Source organism: Puntigrus tetrazona, chromosome 14, assembly GCF_018831695.1.
Source record: "Puntigrus tetrazona isolate hp1 chromosome 14, ASM1883169v1, whole genome shotgun sequence".
Lineage (NCBI taxonomy): Eukaryota > Metazoa > Chordata > Actinopteri > Cypriniformes > Cyprinidae > Puntigrus > Puntigrus tetrazona.
In genome coordinates this window covers 1,144,244-1,168,513 of record NC_056712.1, presented here as the reverse complement: position 1 = coordinate 1,168,513, position 24,270 = coordinate 1,144,244, and the positions used below count along the sequence as shown (strand labels likewise).

At 38.7% G+C, this 24,270-nt stretch overlaps 1 protein-coding gene across 1 annotated transcript in view; it reads left to right on the top strand.

Annotated features, from left to right (window-relative positions):
• The window catches only part of aff2 (AF4/FMR2 family, member 2), a 193,505-nt gene that overhangs the window by 54,018 nt on the left and 115,217 nt on the right, over positions 1-24,270 (top strand). The window contains 3 exon segments of the mRNA XM_043257772.1: positions 878-992; positions 14,157-14,753; positions 14,755-15,006. Of these exon segments, the coding sequence (XP_043113707.1) occupies positions 878-992; positions 14,157-14,753; positions 14,755-15,006 (964 nt within the window).

Sequence of the window (24,270 nt, the reverse complement as noted above, 5' to 3'; positions counted from 1 at the left end):
ATCAAATAAATGACTCAGACAAGTACCAAGACATCCCCACATGTACATAATAAGTCAGCCAATGAAAATTCACCTTTCTAACCCAGCCCGTTGTTCCTCCTCAGGAGCGAGCAAGTAATGCTACAGCCATGCCGCGTGTGTGTCTGTTCCTGAGGGAGGTCTGCATTAACCCGGGCCATCCCGGTGATTATGATAATGATAGAACCGAGTCTACGGGTCCAATCAGCCACCGTCAGCCCATAACACCGGCCCCGCCAACCAGCCAGCTAGCATAGCACACGCTTCAGTTTAGCACTTTCGTAGTTTGTTTTCCGGTAATAGATGAACGGAAGTCGCCATAGACGCTTAAATAACTCCAGAAGAGGCCTGGGAGAGGCGCCGAGGAGCCTCTACGAAGTCATTTTAATGAAATCGAAGAAAATGCTAGGCCGACAGAGTCCTCAGAGGGCGACGCCGTTTTCGTCATCAGAAATCATTTTCCATCTACACGCTGAATTCGGACGGTCAACCACCGCTGCATGACATCTGCCTTGTTTAAAAACAAGCTTGAATTTCCAAAATAACTCTACACTGATTGCCATCGAGGTCCTTCAAATCTAAATAAACGCTCCCTGAGGCTCCAGCCCTTCTTACAGCGTTTCAAAACAGAGCTGCCTCTCTCCAGCCCTGTCTGTTCTCTGCAAAAGCATCTGTGCACTAATCCAGTTACTTTATCTCCTCCGCCACGCCTCTCATCCGCTTAGTGTCAGCTCGGGCCTATTAGACAGACAAGGCTTCCCTTTGAATCTTTGGCAGGCAGGGTTTTGCCGGGCCGATTTCTGCAGATGCCAACTCGACCACGCCTCTTACCTCTATCGCTCTTTCTCGCTTCCCGCAGTCATTACGAGCAGGACCGCTGGCGCTGGAAGAAGAAGGAGGGAGCGAAGGACACAGAAGTGCAGCAGATGCGACTTGTTCTCTACCGATTTAATCTGTTTGGTGAGCTGCATAAGGTATGGGTCGTGGGCCAAAAGGCCCAATCACACAACACACACACACACCTGTTAAAGGATTGAGTTGTTCTTTACATCCAATATTTACTCAACTTCTTCCTCTCAGGTTCAACTGAAATTGGTTTGGAAGGGAATGGCCATGATCAGGTTATTGTAATTTTTTTCCTTTTGATGCCTCTTAGAGTAAATATTACGCAGGATTAAAGTGGATGTAAAGGATCTAATGCCTGGATCTAGGCATTTGAAAATGATACTAAAGGATAGTTACCCAAAAAGTGAAAATTTGTTATCTTTCTTTACTTTACTTATCTTTCTTTCAAAACTCAGAAGACTTACATCTTCAGAATGCAAATTAAGATATTTTTTGATAATGCGAGCAGCTACCTACATTCCAAGGCTAAAATGGTCTTATGTGATATCAACCTTAATTTCATTAAGCCATGGAATACTGCAAAAGAAAACCAAAATAATAACTTTATCAAACACAATTTAAGGTTGGAGCCAATGGATCACTATTTTAACTGTGTCTATACTTACCTTTTGGGCCCTGAATGCATTATTGCTTATAGTCTGGAGCACTCAGTTCTAATCAAAATATTCAATTTGTGTCTGCATTGAAATGACATGAGTGGGTAAGATGAGGTTAATTACAGAATTTTTGAGAACTGTCTTAAAGTCAACTTGAAATGGTGATCACTTTACTTTCATATTACTAGTTTATATTGTCAATGAAAAAATGTCTTTTAGTATGGTAATAACACAAAAGGTGCATTAAGTAAAACAGAATATTATTTTATTCAGTGGTGCTAGGATTGTGAAAAGTTGGCATTATACCACAACAGAGCTCTGAACTGAATGCAGATTTGCTTGTTAATTAAGAAAGGTGAACATTTCTTCCAGGCAATCAGCTGTATTTATTTGGCTTGTGCCTGCTGTGATTACCCGGACATAGAGGTGAAATGTCACATTCACGCTCAAGAGCATGTCAAATCATAAGTCTACCTTGACAGATGTATCTTTATGTACTAAAATCAAGCAGTGAACCTTTATTACATCAACGTAACGGCTGCATTGCAACTGTTAACAAGAAAGGCCATTCCTAAATTACAGCACTTAATATTGATTTCTCCACAGATGGCCTAGGTGCTATCACAGTAATATGGCAGTTATCACACTTTTATGGATTGTGAAACAAATATGAATATCGCATACGCTGAAATGTGTATGGATGGTCAACATGGTCTCATAAAAATATGCACTCTGTCGCTTTGCAAGCTTTGCTGCAGTTTCAAAGAGAAAGATGTGACGCGAAACACAGGTTCAATACGTGATGCTTGCAAATTTTTGTCACATTAATTATAGGTGCATCGACTGTCATGAAAGTCAATGCTCTATCATGTAGGAAATATGCTCACAACAACCCAACACTAAACTACAAAAACTTCTTTACACAAATTTGTACTGTTTTGTCAAACCGTATACAATGGATTCAAAATAGGAGCTCATCGCCTCTCCAGTACATCTCTGTACTCTAGTGTTCATTTCTTCTTGAGACCACAGTGATATGTACTTGTTGGTACATTTTGGTGGTTCGCTAAAAGTGCAATTGAGGCACATTATTCCATGAGACTCAGGTAGACTTCGCACATGTTAGCACTCAAAGAATATCGTTTCATTGCGCTACTGCTTCAAGGTCGCCCTTCCAGCCTCAGGTATAACTTATCCGCTTCTCAGCCTCAGCTGTTAGCAAGGGCCGAGACAGACCATCTCAGAGAGCGGGCGCACTGTCATTACGGGCTTCCCGCAGGTCCCTCAGCCAGGAGAGCAGGATCACCCTCTCCCTACTGTCCTCCGTTCAGCCAGAGCCGCTTACCCCGGAGCACTATTACTTACTGGAAAGCCTGATGAGGATCTATCTTACCGCTACTCAGCACTTAATTGTTCCATTTGTAGCCGTTTTCCGACACTGTCGCGTAAATAAAGTTGGTGACGGGATGAGTCGACAGGTTATGCAACGTTTCAGCTTATTTTGATCCAGAACGGGATTTTCTTTCTTTTAACGGGCACGCTTCGCTTGAAGACTTCTTCTGCCTGAGTGACAGCGCCGCTAAGAGTTTGGCAGTTGAACGGGCCGCTATATTTTCCGCGTAAAGCTGTGATTAGCGTTATTTTAGCTCGATCGAGTGGAATAAAGCATACATGTCGTTTGTATATTTTAGTTCTGTCAGAGGATCAGTGATACCTGATGCAGATATGTAAATGATTTATGAGCTCGACACTGGCTGAATATCCGAGCTTAGTTTACTAGAAGAGCTTAATTCTCATAAATGGTGTTCAAACATGATGGCGTCTTCTGTAACCACAGCTGAAGCAAGGTAGCTTTTTTTGTAGAAGATACCTGAATTTGTCTGTTGTTTCCTACAGAGCAGCAGGAGAAAGATGTAAAGGCTCTCTTCTTCTTTATTTTTTTCCGCTAATTACAGTTCTCAAGACAGTGTACGCTCTCTCTCCCCTCCTTTTGTTTTATGCTTATTTTTTCTCCAATCATATCTGACTTTCTCCCTCTCTCTTCTCTAATCAGCTCTACACATGCCATTTATCTTCATCTGGTCCAGACCTCTTCCTCTAGCTTCTGAAATTAGTTGCCTCAAACATCAGAGCTCTCTGCTAAAAACAACTTCAGCCTCTATAAAGCCAAAACTGGGTCGTCATGACGTTTGCTGGAGCCAGAGCGGGGCTTTTGCCTGTGAGTTTTAATGTGAGAACTGAAGCCCTGTAGCCACTTCTTTACAGGGTGACATCAGGTGAAGGCGTACATTTGTTGCTTCTTTTCTTTATTTATATAGCGCTTGTAATAACAAATGATCTGAAGCAGCTTTTACAGCTGCCGCATTCAAATCCCCAGCAGCAAAGCTTAAGGTGCTTCTGTGATAATGAAAATCTCATGGCACGGAGACTGGCTACAAGGTGAACGTGTCAGTCTGGGCGTGCATCAGTCAAAAACTTCAAAAGCTCATCAGCCATAAATCCAAGAGGTCTGTTTGTAATCTTTTGTTATTTTATCCAAGAAAATACAGTTCAAATTTTAAATTGAAACGCATAAAACAAAAATTTATTGTCTATATATATATATATATATATATATATATATATATGCAATTTGTACTGCATTTTGATTATATATATAAAAGGATTTGTATTTATATATTTATATCAGATTTCTACAAAGAATTAACATTTTGAAAGCTATACTTAATACTCACCAAGGCTAAATATTTGATTAAATAATACTAATAATTTTAAAATAATAGTTTTAATTATTTATCATATATAATGTCATTAGTAATAATAATAATAATAATAATAATAATAATAATAATAATAATATTTTTTGTGCTTCATTTAGCATAATAGAATCACTGACGTAAAGATTCTTATAAGTTTGCATCATATATTTTTAATATATTAGAATATAAAGAATATTGTAAAATTTTACAATATTACTACTTGTATTTTCATTTTATCTTCACGACCTCATTAAAATAAATAATAAAAGTATTAATGTATTGCAGTTAAGAACAAAATGGAACCAATATCACTTGTTTGCGCTACTGCAGTGCAAAAGCCTCATGACTGAGCCTTTGAAAACACACCAGAGTCTTGAGTCAGAATTGTAATTCTTGTCAGCAAAACATGCCTCCTTTTTGTGTAAATTAGACTTATTATAGATTTATTTACAAACACAGCGCCATTTGTTTGGTGCAATTAATGCTGCGTTATTTGGAAAGCAGGGGGTAAAATGACTTCCATTGAAAAGAAATGTTTGTTTAAATTTTCTATTGATTATGGCAGTTATTCATCAAATGATGGAGAATAATGCGAATAGGCATATATCCAGACGAAGTGGCATATACTTTCGCATTTGAAGAATGATGCGGCGGACGCAGTGGTGCTGGATTGTGCGCCTGCTGCATCCTTCGTAATCAGCTCAGAAGATGGGAATTGTGCCGCGGAAAATTGCATTCGCACTAATTTTGTATGCTATAAAAGCTACATTTCCGATTTGTGTAATTCCTTTAGTGAACTGCACAAACAACACAGACAGCACATGCAAATTAATAATCACGGGCACAACATTCTTACTGGAATTCCCTCATTCCTTAAGGTCACTAGGCACTGGACAAAAGTGAGCCACCATGTCTAGAGCTGTCCAGTGCACTGTAATTTCCCTAGAAATTCACAGAGTGCACAATAAAATATAATATAATGTGTATTATATATATTTTTTATTTTTATTTTATATATATATTATTATTATTACATGTAGTAATATAAATTTTTTGTTATAGATATAGTTATGAATATAGATATAACCCATTTGACTCTAAATACAATATCATAATAAAATTAGTTTATTATTTGATTGTTTTAATTGTGTTGGAGTTCAGTTTTTTGTTTAATTTAATTCAATGAAAAGATATTTAATATTCCTATTTAATTAAGGCACATTTATTCTACATTTGGAGGCACTGTACATGAGCACTGTACTGGGGAAAAAATGCACACTTGATAAATGGATAGGCTCAAACCATTTCTGAGTGAGTTTGCATAGATAATGCAATTGTTCTGGCCCACAGGAATGTGCAGTGTCCCCAGCATTCCTCTCTGCAGCTGTGTGCGGTTGCATCACTCTCTGAATGATGTGTTGCGCTTGAACCTGACTCCATTCAGCTTGAGCCACACTGTGTCCTGTCAAATGTGAGAGGGATTTGGAGCTCAAAGCGGCCGCTGAAGCGAAGCACAATCAAAGGATCCAGACAGGAGCTCTGTGAGAGCATCTTGCCGCTGAAGACGCTGCAGTGTTTGAAAGATTAACAAGAAAAGCTCTACGTGAATATGAGTATGCCCTCAAAATGCGAACGAAAGTTAAAAGGTGCCATACGAAATAAGGAATTTAAAAAAAAACGTAATATATCTGCTAAGTTATCATATTTTTATCTTCTAAAAAAACAATGCTCTAGAGAGGTAATTCTGCTTTAAAATGTATTTTGTTTTGGTTTGTGTGGCTCACGCCCACTGCCAATTTCGTAAAAGGTCATATAAATCTGTATGACCTCGCTTGTGCTGAATACATATGATTTCTGCTGAATCGCATTTGATTTACGTTTCGTATAACTGACCTACACTAACCCTGCCCTAAAACCTAAGCATTACTGAGGTCTAGATCAATAAACAAAACAAAATCGTACGAGTGAGGTCATACGAATTGATACAAATTAGCCTCATTTCGTATGTACAAATCATTAAATTTACCCAAAACTATTTCGACTTCACGGGTTGCCATTTAGCAGATAACACGGTGTATCGCAGCCAATGGCGTGAGCAACAAACAAACAAAAATTACGAATTTTACCTAACCTAAAATGCCTTAAATGTACTGCAATACTAACTTCAACCACTAGCTGTAAATTACATGCCAATCCTCTAGACGCTTCCTCCAAAACGGTAACTGTAATTGCGCTACATATATATAAACCTTACTGTGTCTCGAGTCGATACGGCTTCCTCTTCTGAGAGCTAGGACATGAGCGCTGCGTTTTTATTCCTTTGCCGCCCTCCACCCCGACCACTCATCTAAGGCTGCTATTAGCTAATCCCTAAATCCTGTTTAATGGAACTGTGCCGTTAACAGCTATTTGGGACTAATTTACTGGTTCCCAGATCGCTTGGCACCTTCAAAGCAGTTCCAGTGGTACTAGTGGCATAGCTGGAGTGCCCCGACGCCCCCAGCGCTTGTTTCCTACATCAGCCCCAGCGTCCCTTCGTGGCCTTTCGCTCCTGTTGGACATGCTTTCTCCACGCAAGGCTGTTTTTAAAAGCTCGCAGCCAGCCAAGGTCAGAAATCTGGAGCGACTCCAGAATTTTCTACCATCCCAGTCACAGAGAGACTTTTCTCTTCTTCTTTTTTCGTCCCCCCAAGGCAAATATTCCCAAATTACCCTCTACCACAAGCAACTTGCTGAGTCAAATGCACTAAATGGACGAATAGAAGTCTACCTGTGCACGTTCACACAATGCCTCGCTTCTGTGTTTCTTTTACCTACCAGGTTGTTTAGTAGTTAGATCTGCATTGCGTAGAGAACGGTTAGTATGTCTGAATTGAATAAATCGGTCTAATGCTCGGTCTCGGAGTGATTTGAAGTTGTTGTGCTTTCGAGTGTGTATTTGCTTCGACTCTGTGGGAATTGTTGTTATGGCTGCCTTGTTTTTGCCACCAGGTTCACTTGGCGACAATGTTTTTTTTTCTGTCCCTAATTAAAGAGGGAATGCAGTACAAAAACACACTGAACTTCGTCATCATCAATTAAGCCCGCCTTTAATGCTTGAGTTCTTGCGGATGATTCATATTAAGAGACGCAGTAACCTTTAAAGGCGTTAAAGCCAACGTGAAACAGAACTTGCAACCAATTTTAGTTTTTTTTTTAATTTGAGCATTTCTGAATAGAAACGGAAAACTGTAAAAAATTGTAGGGGTGAAGGAATTGAAAAGTGATGTATCAGATGGTTGGAGGATTAAAAATCTATAAATAAAAATAGTTAATTATGAAGACGGCATTGGACTTCATTCAGTAGTTATTTAACATTGTCTGTTCTTCGTTGACGAATGCAGTATAAAAACACAATGAACATCTTTCATTGTGCTAAATTCGTGCTAGAATCCAAATGATTCTAAATGAGGGTAATAATAAATAAATATATGTATTGCATTTCAAAACATTTCAAATATATATTTGTAGCACCGAATGACTGAGCACTGCTAAGTAGGTTTCGTTTACATGTTAAGTTGACTCGAAGTTATTTCTGGAGCTATTTCCCATCAGAAGACTTTAAGGTAATTTCTTGGCGAAATTTCACCATGCGCGTTCTTTCTTGCTCTCCTTTCCTCTGTAACCAATCTTCTATTGATTTTAAATGATGTGTAGTCTGAGTTTTCTCTTTTGACTCGGCATCGATCCTTCATCCGAAGCATTAATGGCTCTGTAGACCACTGCTGTTTGCTGTTTCTGTCTTTGTGTGATCCAGACAGGATACATGTACTGGCAATGAAATATCGAATTATCACAAAGACGTTTTCCTGACAATGCCGTCCTTCAGAGTTAGAAATGTGTGCTGTGTTGGTTTAATTTTTGAGTGCTGCTGAGGTTTTCGATGCTGTTTGACAGAGATCCGGAGGTATTGCCACCTTCATTACCATCGCAGTTGTTGGTTTTCTGGCCAGGGGGCAAAAGCCCTGAGTGCTCGCAGCAGATGAGCACAAGGCCCTTTTGTAAACACTGCCAATGTCTTGTCAAGGATAGACACACACACACACTTGTGCATCATGTCAAACAACTGACTATTTTTATTTTAAAGTAGTTAAACTACAGTGTTTTAGATTTTGTACTTGTATATATTAGTGTAATATACAGAATCAACTATAAATGATATAAAGGCTAGAGCTGGTGTTTTTCATTTTATGAATAAGTACAATAAGCATAAAAAGCATATACGTGTAGTCTATTTATTTTATTTATTTATTAGGGAATTTTAATGATGCAAAACTAAATTAGTCTTAATTAATTAGTTGTTATTGTATGCATTTTCTGTAAACCTGTCAGTGAATCATTAATTCATCCATTTGCCTCAAAACAGCCTTGAAACTGCATGCTAGCATACTACTCTACATTTGAAATCAATCTATGGTAGCATGTGGTTCCACCTTAAGTAACTGTCTTTATGATTCATTTACTGAATCATTACTTAACTGTTTCGTTCAAAGGCACTGAATCACTGAGGAATAAAACACTACTTGAGATTACACCGAGATTATATTATTTGAGCAGCATTAATAAAACTGCTGCTAATGGCTTTTTAACAGGCTTTTAAACTGGCTTTGCCGACACTCCTTCATCGGGTCTGCAAGTGATTCACCTCAAACTCGCATCATTTGTTGAGTCAATAGCGGAAAATCTTTTAAAATATTTGAATGCAAGAGTTAGGATTTCATATCAAACTCCTATGTGGATATACAAAAGTTAAGATGCTAAGATGTTTATTAAAAAATACGTATATTCTACATCCCTAATCCTACCCGATATCTAACTACCTTACTTACTATTGCTATGCAACAAATTACGAATTTAATGAGGGAAAAGTCATAGTTAATAGTTAACAAGTGTTACCTATTCCAAAGTGTTGCCATATGTATACTGTATAGTAATATTTCCATATTACCGCATACCATAATTCATGTGACTGTCAATTGTATTGTAAATCTTTGGTTAACTTCAAGTTCATCAAAACTTCTTGTCTGCACCCTCTAAAACAAAATTTACGACGCTTAATAAAACAGTGGCTTTCCAAACGCCTACAACCTCCATTTATACACTTAACGCCAGTTTTGCTGGAAGGGACATTTTTTTTTGGTTCTCTTCAACATGTGGCATGGAAAACGCAGGTCATAACTTGGATGTAAACGTAGAAATTCCCAACTCAAATCAAGCCAATGCAAATCTACTGCATGATGCGATGCTCATCAGTCGTTTAATGTTCCCATCCAGCATGTCAGCCTAAAAGACGATTAATAGCTCCTAAGCACATCTGATTCGTTTTCACAAGTGAACCGATTGTTTATATTGAGGTTCTTGTTAACATCCATTAAAGGGAATTCTTTGAAATACTGAGAATTCTCTGGTGAAGCTGGAAAGGTCGGCAATTGAGAGAGAAAACAAAGAGTCTCATTGTGTGTGTGAATGGCCTGCGCCGCCAGCATGGCAGCGCGCCAAGTACCCAAATCTCTAGAACACACAGTGTCTTTTTAATATGACCCCATTAAACTACCTTTACACTGCTGGTCCCACCTAAACAAACAAACCAACACACAGTTAGGACGCAAGCATTGAGACAGACATGGACGTATATCGTACGATGCCGTCTGTTTTGAAAGTGTTCATGGGTTCATTTTGGCCTGATTTCACTCTGCCACGGGGCTATATTTCACAATTCAAAGAATTAAGTCTGTACAAGTCATTACACGCATTTTACCAAGACTTTGTGGAGTGTTTTAAAGAGGCAGCTGACACTGGAGCACTTAAGTACGTTTAAGTGAGGTAATCTGTCCTTGTCTTGAAGTAAAGAAGGCCACGAGGGGAAGAAGAATGCTTTCCTTTTTTTCCCCCCCCCCAAGATGCTCCTTCCGGGCAATTAAGTAATGGCCATTACAAAGTCTCTTGTATCCCTTAAAACTTCTGAGTGCTGAAAATCACATTCGAAAAGAGAATAATGTCACTGAACCTCCTAATTGCATACTAAAATACTAGGAATGATAGCATTTCCGATAATGCATGTTATGTTTTATTCAGAAACTTTTAATGCGCATCAGAGTCAGCAGTGTTTTTATGAGCGTGATGCCTGTTGTTCTTGTGCTCTCAGATTTTCTCCGAGACGAGGCCATTTTCGATATAATACACAGAGGGAATATACACTCTAAGCAATGCTGAACCAGGTTTGTTTCGACCTAGTAGTTGGGTTAAAAGTTTAACCCAACCTTCTGGATAGTAACCCAAATGCTTGGTCAAAACGAACCAATTTCTGGTTCTGTTCACATTTTACCCAGTGCTGGGTTTTATTGAACCCAGCTTTTTTAGAGTGTAGAGATATAAAATAAATACACCGAAGCAGCTCCGATTATTTTGGTTGAATTGGATGAGAAATATTCCCAGCTCACACAGAACAGTCTTAGAACTCTGGCAAAGTTCTCTCAAAGTTTTTAAATTTTTTTCAGCAACGTTGTTCGTTCAAAGTTATCTGGTCTCAAAAGATCAAAATAACACATTATTTATACCTCATTCATGGAACTTTTTTTTTCTGAAATGTTTTAGTTGGATGTCCACGTAACAGGTTACTTGCTTCAGTATGTTTAGAGAACATTTAAAAGTAATGGTCCAATTATGACTGCAAAATCATAAAATGGAATGTTCCCTTACCATTTTTTTTAATGAATGTTTTTTAAAGTTCAGAGAACATAGCGTTTTATAGCTTATTTGGAATGCTTGCAGAATGTTCTTAGAACATATTCTTTGTTAGCTGGGTTGGAGGTGATATTCAGATCCCTGTCTTTGATTAGTAAGAAAATTATAGCTCAGGAAAAAATTCTAGAGGTCTGTTTTGAAATTCGAAAGGAGTTTGAGTGTGAAGTTGTGTTGATGCGTTTCTAATTTACTGTGAAAAATCATAGAAACTGGAGCTCTTCTAATGATTTTCATTCCATTCATTCTGTTTTAATTGTCTTTTAATTAATTCACTTATTTATTTTTAAGAAGTAAATCCCAAAACCTCTCCTAAACCTACTAGACATTTGAAAGTGTTTATATATTCCAATGAGCACTTTAATTAGCTAGCAAAAGCCTTAACCGTCAATGTAAGTACACAATTAATCGTTCATAAATGGCATATTCATAACTTTAAGAAACTTTGAACGTAAAATATCAGCAATTAACGCTTTAAATGAGAGCGTTTCTCTCTTTCTCACCTTCCCCCGAGCTGAAGTGTAGAATGCGTGTCTGGCTGCGGTCCAGCATTCTCATGCTTCACTCAAGCAGTCGAGCTCACACAACAGCTCTTTGTGTGCGCCCCAGATGGATTTTCCCTCACATTGACCGAACCACCTCGTCTGGGAGGTTCACGCACTCCTCTCACTCAAGAGTGTCCCTTTCAGATCTTTCACTCTAAAAACACCAGAGCAGATCCGCACTGGCCCACATTTTCCCATCCCAGTGCTGTCCGAGAACGCCGCTCGCGTCATCTGAGAGAAATGACAGTCGACACAGATTTCAGTTACTGCATGAAAATATGGCGACACTTTACACGATGCATTTATACAATGCATTTGCAATTTTAGTAGCGCACTTTATAATGCACTCACAAATAACTGTAATCACGTTTATTATTCATTACATATCTATTACACCTTTTCTATTACAGTATTTTAGTAAATGACATGATGTTTCATATGTAATATCTGCAAATATTCGAATGCATTGTAGCAATATAATTACGGGAACACTTTAGAATAGGGATCACTTATTTACTATTAACTATGACATAAATTTGACCTAATTTGATGCTTATTAATAGTTAAGTTTAGGTATTGGGTAAGATTAGCAATGTAGAATAAGGCATTAATATGTGCTTAATTACTGCTAATATTCTAGTAATATGCATGCTAATAAGCAACTAGTTAAGAGCCCCTAAAATAGCGTTAGCACAATTATTTATGAAAATATATAATGCATTATAATGTACATTATATATACAAAAGACTGTATGTTTATAGAAATACAAATACATCCATACACGCATATATACGTGTGTGTGTCAAATCAAAAACCATCTGTGCCTTAAAATCCCGAAATGTTTCAGAAATGTCAGTATAATTAATCTCCGAATAACAACCATAGGTAATCTGATTTTATTGCTGACATTAGTGCTCAGGCTTTACTAGGTCAGAGGTCAGTCTTGATGTAAGACTGAGAAGATCTATAATCAGATGCTTTATTGTGCGTAAGGTCACATGTTAACCGGCCAATGCATAATTCCATCACTGCTTTAATAGCCTTGCATGCTCTATGCTGGTCGTGCATCATTTAACATTATTTGTTTATTGACTGTTTATGTTGTTGAAACCCATAACAGATGCATTTGCATTTTAGAAGAGCTGCACTGTTATTAATGCAGCAATTAGACGTGAAATGAATGGAGAATGCTAATAGATTTATATTTACTTTTGCTTCCTGGGATTAACGTAGCCTTTAATTGTTTCAGTGTAAAAAAGAAGCACACACACGGACATTTCGTTATTTATTGAGTACTACATTCAGACTCTTTAAAATGAAGAGCTTTTGAATAAAGCAAAATGTAAATATAGCAATAAATACAGGAGTAAAGGCCTGAGCGTTAAGAAGAGTGTTGCTTATTATGCAAATAATCAGTGGGGGGTGGGATTGCATCTTTCTCTTCTGTAGAATGCTGTGCAACTAATGATGTGCCTAAAAGATAACGATTATTATAAAACGGACTCTTGTTGTGAGCAAAAGCAGAATAGTATCGGACAGGCATTTTCTGGAAAGAAGAATACTGTATCTTTTTGGCCCGCCCTAAATTCAGGAGATGTTTGCAAACATTATTTTATGTAGATCAGCACGCATGCACGGATAGGAATGGCACACAAACAGAAAATTCTGAATAGATTCTAAATACAACGTCTCGCCATTTCTGTGATCACACGTTGCTGGGTTTCATAAATATTGACTAACATCAAATGGAGAGCTGGCGTGCATCTCAAAACTATGTTAATGGTCTAGTCAGCTAAAGCTCGTGATAAATTCTCAGTTTCTTTGTACTGACAAACGCAGTCTTTAGATCTGTCCATACTGAAAAGGGTTCTGTGAACACACTAAACACACTCCTTGACTTTGCACAAACTTAGGATGTTACTTTTGGGGCATTATGAAGTTCTTGTTTGTATCTTTTTATATTTGATCTTAAAATTCAAGTCCACTGACATTTGCGATACAGTTGAATGTTCTTCAAATTAAATAGATAGTTGAACTAAAAATGAAACTTCTATAAATATTTACTCACCTTCATGTCATTTAAATCTCATTTGCTCTTGTTTTTTGCATGAAATAAAATAAAAAAAGATAAAATAACCTCCATGTCTTTTACGTTCAATAGCTCATAGTAATTGCATGGTTTCAAGCTTCGAAAAAGACAATATAATCACCATAAAAGTGGTTTAAATGACTTCAGTCTTTTAAAGTCACCTGTGAATTATTGACTTAATATTGATTGGTACTGAGTCATTATAAATATGCATTTATAATCTTCACCTCAGCTTTCAAATCAAATAATTGATAATTATTGGTCCAACCTACTTCATATGCACCATATTTAATTTAGGATTGCAGTGGAGTAAATATAATTAGTAAATATAACAAAATATGATCTGTTGACTTGAGGAGATTATAAATGTACTGCAAAACTAGCTTTTTAATGTTAATGTTGGGGTAAACTGTTCATTTAAAAGACTCTTGTTAGAAAAATGACAGATTTTTTTTCTTTCAGACTAACAAAGGAGATGCCCTGGCCAACCGGGTTCAAAACACACTTGGAAATTATGATGAAATGAAGGAGCTCCTGACTAGCCATTCCAACCAGAGTCACCTTGTGGGCATTCCTAAGAACTCTGTTCCCCAGACTCCAGTGGAGAAACCTGACCAGCCAGGCTTTTTCCCTGAGGCACAGCGGAGCCGAGCTCCTCCCTCCCAACCTGGAAGCCACAACACCTCCATGCCCCCACCCCCCGCCAACACCATGCCGGGCTCAAGTGTTGTACATGGACATCAAGGCAAAAAGTCTCGCTCTTCAGACTGGTCCCGAGGGGGTCATGGTTCAAGTGGCGCCCAGACTGCTCAAACGGTCAGCCGGGGAAAGCACTCCAGTCATGAGCAGACCTCTAGTAGACATGATCAGGACCAAGAGGACTCAAGTCCTAATCCTAGCGGACCTACAACTTCATCACACTCCAACAGGAAGCAGGCACAGCCTGGAAAAGGACCAGCCACAGCCGAGCTTGGCCTCGGAAAGTCTCCCGCCGATCAGGACTTGTGCTCCCATGGCTCAAACTCACCAATGGCCTCTACATCCCTGCTCCCTAGCGGCGGCCTCGACGCCAACTTTCCCCCAAGGCCTCCACTGCAAGCCCAGCAGCGCTGTGCAGCAGAAACCCACTGCCTACGTCAGGCCCATGGACGGCCAAGACCAGGTCCCCAATGATTCCCCAGAGCTCAAACCCCCTGTGGAGCTGGTGGAAGGATACAACAGTGTGCCATTCGGAGGTCTGCTGGATACCAAAAGCAGCACGGCTGGGACCAAGGGCAAAATTCCTAAGCTGACACTGCCACAATCCGGAGAGGTGAGTCTGACCGTTTTTGTCTTAGTCAAAGGGCAGGCTTCCTGCAGATGTTGTAATCATTTGCTCTCGTTTGGATGCAGCGGTAGTTGGACAAGAACAGTTGGCAGATAGGCTTGGCTCTGTTGACTTTCCCCTGGCTAGGTCTGTTTTGCATTGAAACCTGGCAGAACGAGGGGTTGACATAATGGAGTGCTTCATTAATAATCAGCTAATGAACCTCAGGCTTTCCTGTGAACCTACCTATTCTGCAAGGAAGTCTTCTTGTTGGCATGTTTAAAGATCACTTTTTTTGTAGCTCAAATGGAGAAATTCTGTCCTCAGCAATTTGCCGTGCTCAGGTTGCTGAAGTAAGTTGATATTGACTTTTCTTTGAGAGGAGAAGCATTTCCAGAGTTAAAACTGTTCAGAGGATCTGAGTGATTGAACGAAGTAGAAAAACACGGGTCAGTTTCATGATTATATTTCCCCCGTTATATCCAAGGCTTTGAAATGTTGACATTTCAGAATCAGAACAATACGTTTCCCAAACATGCACCAATTGTATGGTATAAGGGTTGAAGAATGATCAAATTTGTCATTGCCTAGCCTTTTTTTGTTTTTAGAACAAATAGCTTTATTTTTTGCTAATTTTGCATGACTTTTTTCTCTTCAGAAAATACAGTACTGTTTCTAGAAATTGAGTAGTCTTATGTACAACAGTTATTAGCTGCAGATGCAACTTTCTCTTGATTCATTAGTTGTTCACAGAGAAAGAAAGTGTGAATGTGTTTTTTGTTGTTGTTTTTGTTTTTATGCTTTTTCATTTTGATGCCAAACCTAGTTCCTAGTCCCAAAATAATGCCAGATAGATACTGGTTTCAGTTACATGACTTGTTCACCTTTACCCCGGGGAGCATCTCAAGAGTCATGTTCCTAAAACACCTAGGAAGACCCTCCATGTCTAAGAACAAACGCATTTCTTCGCAATGCAGAGGCCCATACGTTCTGAATTAACCCTCCGGAGGTTAAGACACGGGAGCTTTATCACCGGCAATGTTAACTTCATCCCTTCTGTGAGGCTGACACTTAGAGTAGAGTTCAGTTGACCTCTCTTGGGTCGTGATACATGAGCCACGCTGGAGCCATTTACAGGCTATCCAGTGCCGTCACTTCCTCTGAATGGCTGCCAGCGGGGGGATTTGATCCCACGACATTCTGTAGAGAGAAATGACTGCAGTTGAAGGCTCAGTATGGCCCTTTAGGACGGGGAATACCATCATTTAGGATTTGGCCAATAGGTGGTCTTAGATTAGAAATAATAGATTGTGGCGGGCTAATAGTTCTGTTATTATGCTTCAGGCTCATGTTTGGCTCTGTAAAAACCCAGCAGTAACTAATGAATTCCTTCACTTTAAGTTGGTATCTTGTGAGACGTAATTTTCCTGTATTTCCAGCACCGGGTTTGAAAAGTAGTCTCGTATTGATGCCTTGAGCTTGTTTGAGCAGTAGGTTGAAATTCCCATCGCTCTTACCTGCGGGCTTAATCCACATAAAGCAAACAAACCAAATAAGATAAGGTACGGTAAACAAGAGTGGCATATGATTGAACAGGTTGACTCGCTGCTATCCAACCATGGCGAGGCAGCCAGCTGTTCTTCCTCTTTGTTCTATGGGGATCTCGACTGGCCATCGGGCTGCAAATTGCACTATTGCCCATCTTGAAGCATATGGTGCGTTAGCGCGCAGTACAGTTAAGCATGTGGCAAGAGTGAAAACCTGGGGATTTTTAATTGCTCTGAGAGTGCCCTCATACCGGTCAGCTTGCAGGAAAATGGAGATGGATGTTGTTATTGCAAAAAGGGGCAGATATAGAGAGAGAAGACCCCCCGTAGGGTGGGCCCCAGCTGGGCCTACGCCATCTTTCCCTACCCCTCCTTCTGACAGATGAGTCACTGCCTGAAAGTGAAAAGAGAGAGATGCAAAAAGCAAAAAAAATAAATAAATGGAGAAAAAGCAGAGTTACGAAAAACAGGGCTAGTAGGATTGAAATAGAACGCAAGAGAGCGCTCACAGAGCCGCTCTTTCAAGATGGCTCTCGGGAGAAAAGAAAACATCTTCAAGGACATTGATTTGATTTTTTTCCACCCTGCCTTGCGTAGCTTTAGTTTGTTAAAAGGAGTGGATTCTGTAGAAGCGGCTCTCGTGGGATTCACCTGTACTCTGTTGTGCTGGCTACTTATTATTCCACAGCTCTTCAGGCTTATTTATCCAGGTTCGCTCTGGCTGAGGTGTTGAATTGTGTGAAAGCCTTTCCTGATTGTATATCCTCCCAGGTTTTCTTTGTTGTCACATGAGCGGATGGTATTTTATTGTGCTCAAAAATTGGCAGAATGCTCTTTGGTCGCTTAAATCTTTTTTTGAAATAAGAAATATTGTCAGTGGTAATGGTGCGACTCACGTACAAATCTTTCTAAGCCAGTTCTTTGTGATGATTCAGGCAAAACAAAACTGTGAAGAGGATGACATATTCAAAGCAAAATGAAGCCACATTTTAGAGTTAATGCATTGCATATTCAAAACTGTACTCAACAGCAGCCTTCAACAACATATTAGCTTCATTAAAAAAATAATTACTTTTTATCTAGTCTTTATCTGAACATGCCAATTTGCTAAACAGTATCAGGTTTTTCAATGCTTATTGTCAATAACCGTTTCAACATTTATGAATGGAAACCAATCTTTCAATTGAAGTGCTATGCTTTGAAAAACTAGTCACAGTTTCACACAAGGAATCAGTATTCAATTATTTCAATTTTATTTGAAAACAGTGATAACAGCTGAATTAAAAAAAAATATTTCACTGAAAAAAAAGAAGAAAAGAGATCATAATAATTTGATTCGGGACTCAATAAAATGTTATCCATTTCTTTGAAACAAATCATTAGCCACTACACTAAAATGAATCAAACTTCTCAGCATTAATTGTCAGAGTCATAATAACTGGCTTAATTGTATTATCTTCAGACTGTCACTGCTAAAAGAGTAACTCCTAAAACTGCCATCCTTTGGCTTGAAAAGCAGAAGCTTGTTCCCCTTGATGGGCATGAAATGTTCCCTTGTGCCACCCCACCACAAAATATTTTGACAGGTTGAGCGCTCAGCAGAGTGATAAGACTGTGCTAAATGGCTTTGGAAGCATTCTGTTATCGCCTGGTGTATTGATTAGTGTCTAGCGTTGTGCTGCTTGCTGTGAAGGAGCAGCGTCTTTTTTTTTTTTTTTTTTTTTTTGGTCTGTTTATGAGACATCGACAGACAGATAAGACTATTGATCCATCTAAAAACAGTTATTGCACCCAGTATTACCCAGTCTTTATGTGACTAATAGCTTTATCACTAGCTCCTTGAAGCGCAGATTTGACAAGACAATAATACCGGTGACGATATTCTCCCGCCGCATGCTGGGCTACATAAAAAGATGCTTCATACAAGCTGAGAAAGCGTGCTAATATTTTTGTTGGTTTGTTTGAATTTTATAGTATCGCGTGTATAATATCATAATGACAGTTATCACCTTTTGTAATGAACTAAATTACTGTAATTATTTTGACACACAGATAACACCAGCTGTCATGTGAACTCATTTTGGTATTTTTTTGGCTTGTGTGACAGCGAGAATCATCTTTTTTTCAAAAGTATTCCTGGCCTGTTCTGTGACTATATATAGCAGTACCTGAAAGCAATCTCAGTGGACAGCAGAGGTGAATGATGTCATGGCGTTGAGGGCTGAAGTCTGGGCCGGGAGTCTGGCAGAGGAGTTCTCATCAAGCCGCAGTCTCCCTTCTGATTGCTCTTTGTGATCAGATATAATGGAGAAGCCGACATCTGCTGCATATCAATGCGCTCCCTGTGTTTTCCCGGCCTTGTTGATCCCAGATCAGAGCAGAGTGATTGCACGATCGCAGTAAGATCACAGGAAAATCTCAGCTGTTGATAATGTAGCTTTGTACATTAGCGTGTAGTTTGCTAATCCTCAGTGGCTTCTGTAAACCTTTGAAGTTAAAGGTGAGGTTTTGGTAAACTGCATTAGAACTGTTTCCGCGCAAGTTTCGAAAAATCCTCAAATGCCATTGGTGGATCAAGCGGACATTCACGCCCTAAATGCACACCATTGGTTAAATTAGTGTTGCCTAATTGATGATCAAATAAACGAAGCAATGTTTAGAAAACGCTATAGTGTTTATGCTTTTCTAGGGAATCAAACTATGCTAGGCATACTTAGCCAGTAGTTAGGGTAGAAGAAAATATTTTAACATTTTAAAAGATTTAATATTGGACACATGCATAACTGTTATATCACAAAAATGGACACAGAAGTTCGATTTATTTAATATGTGTGTGTCATGTGTTAAGTCAGTATTTGTAGCAATAGCCGAAAATACATTGCATGGGTCAAAATCATTTATTTTTATTTTATGGCAAAAATCATTTGGATATTAAGGAAAGAAGAAAATATCAATGAAAATATTTTCTTATTGAAAATATATCAGAACTTTGATGAATAATATGCATTGCTAAGAACTTCATTTTGACAATTTTAAAGGCGATTTTCTGAGTTTTTGTACCTCCAGATGATCAAATAGTTGTATTTCGCCACCAAATATTGTCCCGTCCTAACCAACCATACAACAATGGAAAGCTTATTTATTCAGCTTTAAATAAATCTCATTTTTGAAAAATGCATACCTGTGACTTGTTTTGTGGTCCAGGGTGACACCTTTTATTTGCAGTCTACAAAGACAAGTTGACAGCAAATGTTTCAAATTCGTTTCACTTAAGAATAAACATTAACAAAAATTCATTGGACCATATAAGGTCTATTCATGCACTGACGGCAGCCAGAGGGTTTTTAGCCTGGTGTTCCTCAGCAGTCTCGCAGTGGCTCGAGCTCTGCCCAGCCAGGCCGGGTTATTAAAACAGCGTTTGCCGTAACAGGCAGGGAAGTCTTTATCTCGCATGGAGCCGGGCTCCATCTCACAGGACAGGAAGTCATTTCCAGGAACATTTGATTACACCGGGCTGCCAAGACTCACAAAGCAAGACTCCACTTCCCTCCAGAAAGCATCCTCACCCACACTGACTCATCTAGTGCTGGATCGTGTGCGTGGAGCTGTAACGTAGACCGCACTGTGGTGTATTATAATGATTAATGGCTGTGCAATCATCTGCATGCATATTTCTTGAAACGTATATTTTAGAAGCAGGGATATGTGTTTGAAATGAGATGCATACGGGTAGCTCACTCTAAATATATATGTAGCACTGTATACACTCACAGCAGCTCTGCTTTTTGAATATACCGTTTTTGGCACTCAGTGTGCAATAAATGGATTTTATAGCTTTGTAAATATGCACTACGTTCTTAGCTTGTTTCTTTGGTTGATATATATTAAATTAAGAGGTGACATTGTATGCATTATATTAAATGTTGGCCTGAATTACCATGTTCTCCAACATCACAGGAGTTGCACTTCCTGTCATAAAAAAGCATTACCCATGATGCTCTACAGACAATTCCACCAATAGAGTTGTTATTTCTTGAGATGTAAGCCAAAAATGTAATCCTACCCAATACCTAAACTTAACAACTACCTTATAGCTAATAATAAGCAGCAAACTAAGAATGCATTTCGCGAAAAGTTAATAGTTAAGAAATGTTACCTATTCTAAAGTGTTGCCGAATTTTATTTATTTAGTTATTTATTTTTTCTAATTCTAGACATTTTAATTAGGAATGTAGAATAAGGTCATTTAGAATTTATAAATGGCTAAAACGGCAATATTCATGCTAAGACCTTAAATAAATAGAACTTTGTAATGTTGTGATTCACGTCATAGCTGGCAGGCATAGTTCATGCCAAAGACCTTTTTTGTCAGTTTATTTTAGTCTATTTTTAAGGTTAGGGTGAGGGTTTTAATCCTCATGGGGGGGAAATTAATGGACAAAATACTCCCAGAAAAGGTGGGCGGGCACAAATCCCTATCTGCCTCATTTTGGACATCCAATCACAGTCTTCCAATCAAACACTCCAGATCATCTCCTCTTTTTCAGCTTCCTCAACAATGTGCACACCCATGTTGGTTCCACTTATCCAATTTCATATGGCTCATTTGAATATTTGCTTGTTTAGGAGTTACGCTCGCCAGTCCCAAACACAGCGCTTCCCCCCAGAGAGGCTAATGAGCTAGGACGAGTGAAGAGACAGCCATCTTTCAGCTGTGCACTGGTGAGGAAACACGGATGCAAGTCTCTGATTTCATTAACTGTAGAAGATAACCTGCACACAGTGCAAGTTTAGAAGTTTGAAAAAGTAAACGCGGTGCCCGTGGTTCTTTTAGTGAAATGGATAGTGACCTTAAAGAGGATATGCAGTTTTAAGAATGTACGGATAGGTGTATACACTATAAAGCTGTTCTTGACCCAGTAATATTAGCCTGTTAAACTGTCTGTCCAATATATTGGTTTGTTACTATCATGGATTACGGATACTAATATGTTGGGGTTTTTTTGCTAATTCGACTAAATCACTGTTTGGGCAAATGATGATACTTGAAAAGATATTAATAGTTAGCAAAATTAAAATCGCTTAAGGGGTTTTTATGATCAGGCTGTATTTCAATGCCAGGGAGTGCTATAAATTTGCCTTTAATTAACAGATAAACACATAAATACAGATGCTAATGCGCTACAAGTGGGATTTGCGTTATGAGAAGTAAATTACACATTTTCGAAAGCACCTCAGCTGTGTGTTTCAGAGCGTTTATTCAGCAGTCTTTGCTCATGAAACGCCGCCATCATGCCTGACCAAACATGCTGATCCTCAACGTCTCAGTGTGTCACTACAAGTGCCCTTTGCACTCGCTGCCGGTTCTGAGCTAAAGACTTCTAATGCGACTCAAATGGATACAGAAAAAGTACTTAGATAGAGGAGATTGTTAAGCACATTTGCATTGAGGAATTGATGTGGTTTCAGCAAAGACAGGAGTTCATTTGTAGGTGGGCCTGGGGAGAAGTGATCATAGTTGACAACGCTTACTTGCATCTCAGAATTAGGTCACGCTGCCTTCTCTCAATCTTTCTCTTTCTCTCTCTCTCTCTTGCTTGCTTTTCTTTCCAGTCATGCATGATGGGCTGTTCTCATCAGCCTTTGTTTAATATCGCTTCAAAATTAATTTGGGCTCATTAATGGGACTCTTCGCTGTGAAGGCACTAATATAGTCAGTAATGTGGCTAATAAACATAAAACGATTTGCTCCAGAAGCCTGTTTCAGCAAGCACGAAAGGATACAAATATGGAAAAGGAGAAAATATAGGAAATAAACAATGATGATATTGCCATCTAGAAGTGCTGTTGTGTTGTTATTAATATTTATTTACACTTCTATAAATTTCAATTCCATGCATGAAAAAGTTCACCATGTTTATTGTGATTCTGACATTTGATTAAATGGGTAATTCTTAAAATGCTAATAAATGCACACCTGTGATTGTACAGTCTGTGTTAATGCATCATGTTAATAAAAGCCTGCAAAGACAAATAAAACAATGTTAACAGTTATCACATATAATCCCAAAGAAATGGCAAATAACACTTTGAATTAAACATGACATTAAATCATAACAAGTCTAATAACTTCAAAACACATTTTACAGTATGCTAATGCAATGTACAGTTACTAATTATATTAGTAATTGGAATTGTTTATTCAGATTTTTTTTTAATGGTTTCTTTTTATCGGATTGTTTTGCTGGCATCTAATAAATGTAACTTCCATGATTCAACATGCTTAACATCGTATTGAATCATCAACAATACTGGGTTATTATTATTATTAATGCTATTATTATTGATAAAAAGAACTAATATTTAGGACTGGGCAATATCTTGCGTGATATGTTCAGTAAAGCCAGTTCTTTGATTTGCGGTAAATCTTCTTCAGCTGTTTTCAAATGGAGCGGCAGTTAATACACAGAGCTCTAAACCTAGCCACTCTATATCGCATTCAGTTTCGCGGATGATTCATTTGTGATACTGAACCCAATATTGCGTAGCTTGTCAAGGATCTACAGCTCTGTGTATTAACTGCTGCTCCATTTGAAAACAGCTGAGAGATTTACCGCTAATCAAAGAACCGGCTTTACTGATGAGATACGCATTAATAAATTGTGCTACATACCGCCCAGCCGTAGTGGTAGTGGTGGTGGTAGTAGTAGTGGTAGTAGTAGTGGTAGTAGTAGTGGTAGTAGTGGTAGTAGTAGTGGTGGTAGTAGTAGTGGTAGTGGTGGTAGTATTAGTGGTAGTAGTGTTAGTGGTAGTAGTAGTTAAAATTAATAAATAAAGATTAAAAAACTCTTATCTGTGATGAAAACCATAGAGTGGCTTATAACTTGAATTCTGACTTTAAAAAATGACCCAGTTGTCACTCCTCTAAAAGCTGTGACACGAACTGTTGAATTTATTTAACAAAAAGTCAAAGAAATATTCAGAAAAAGGACAAACAAGGGGCATGCGGTGATTTGTATGCAGAGCCCAGGTCTGCGTGATGATGTGCTGTCCCCTGACGTGCACTGGCTCCCCTCAGCGCCTGTAGTTTGACCTTGAAGATATCGTTTGGCCCGACACTAGCGACTACACTGTGAGCCAGCCGCCTCCTCAGATGGGGAACTAGCACTCTGTGAGCGTTAGTTAATGAGTTCTATTCAGCTGCCGTACACACCGCTAGCGTCCTCAGAAGATTGAGCCGAACCGAGCACAACCGTACACTCGACCAGACGCTAATCAGGCCAGGCTACCGCCGCCGCTTCCCCTCACAGACGTGTCACACACGTGCCCAGACGGATTAACAGGAAGATGAGAAAATACGTCCACGCTGAAAGATAGAGAGAAAGCTTAGAGAAGAGAGAGAGAGAGAGTGAGTTATTAGGAGGCTTTCCCATCCAAAGTAACAGCTGGTATCATTTGCATAATACCCATCATTTTACTAGGCTTCTTGTCAAATCATAATGAAGAAAAAAAAAAAAAGCAATACAAAAACTAGTTCATTAGCGCTTCCAAGAACTCACATGCATATGTAGCTTCGCAGTCAAGACAGATTTTATCCGGTATTTACAAGAATTCATGAACAATTTCTGTACCTAAGCATCTGTAGTAATATTTCTTTCCTGTTATGTGTCAGATTTACAAATGCTTTAATTATTTGTAGCGTTAAGCTATTCTGTTTTTGGTA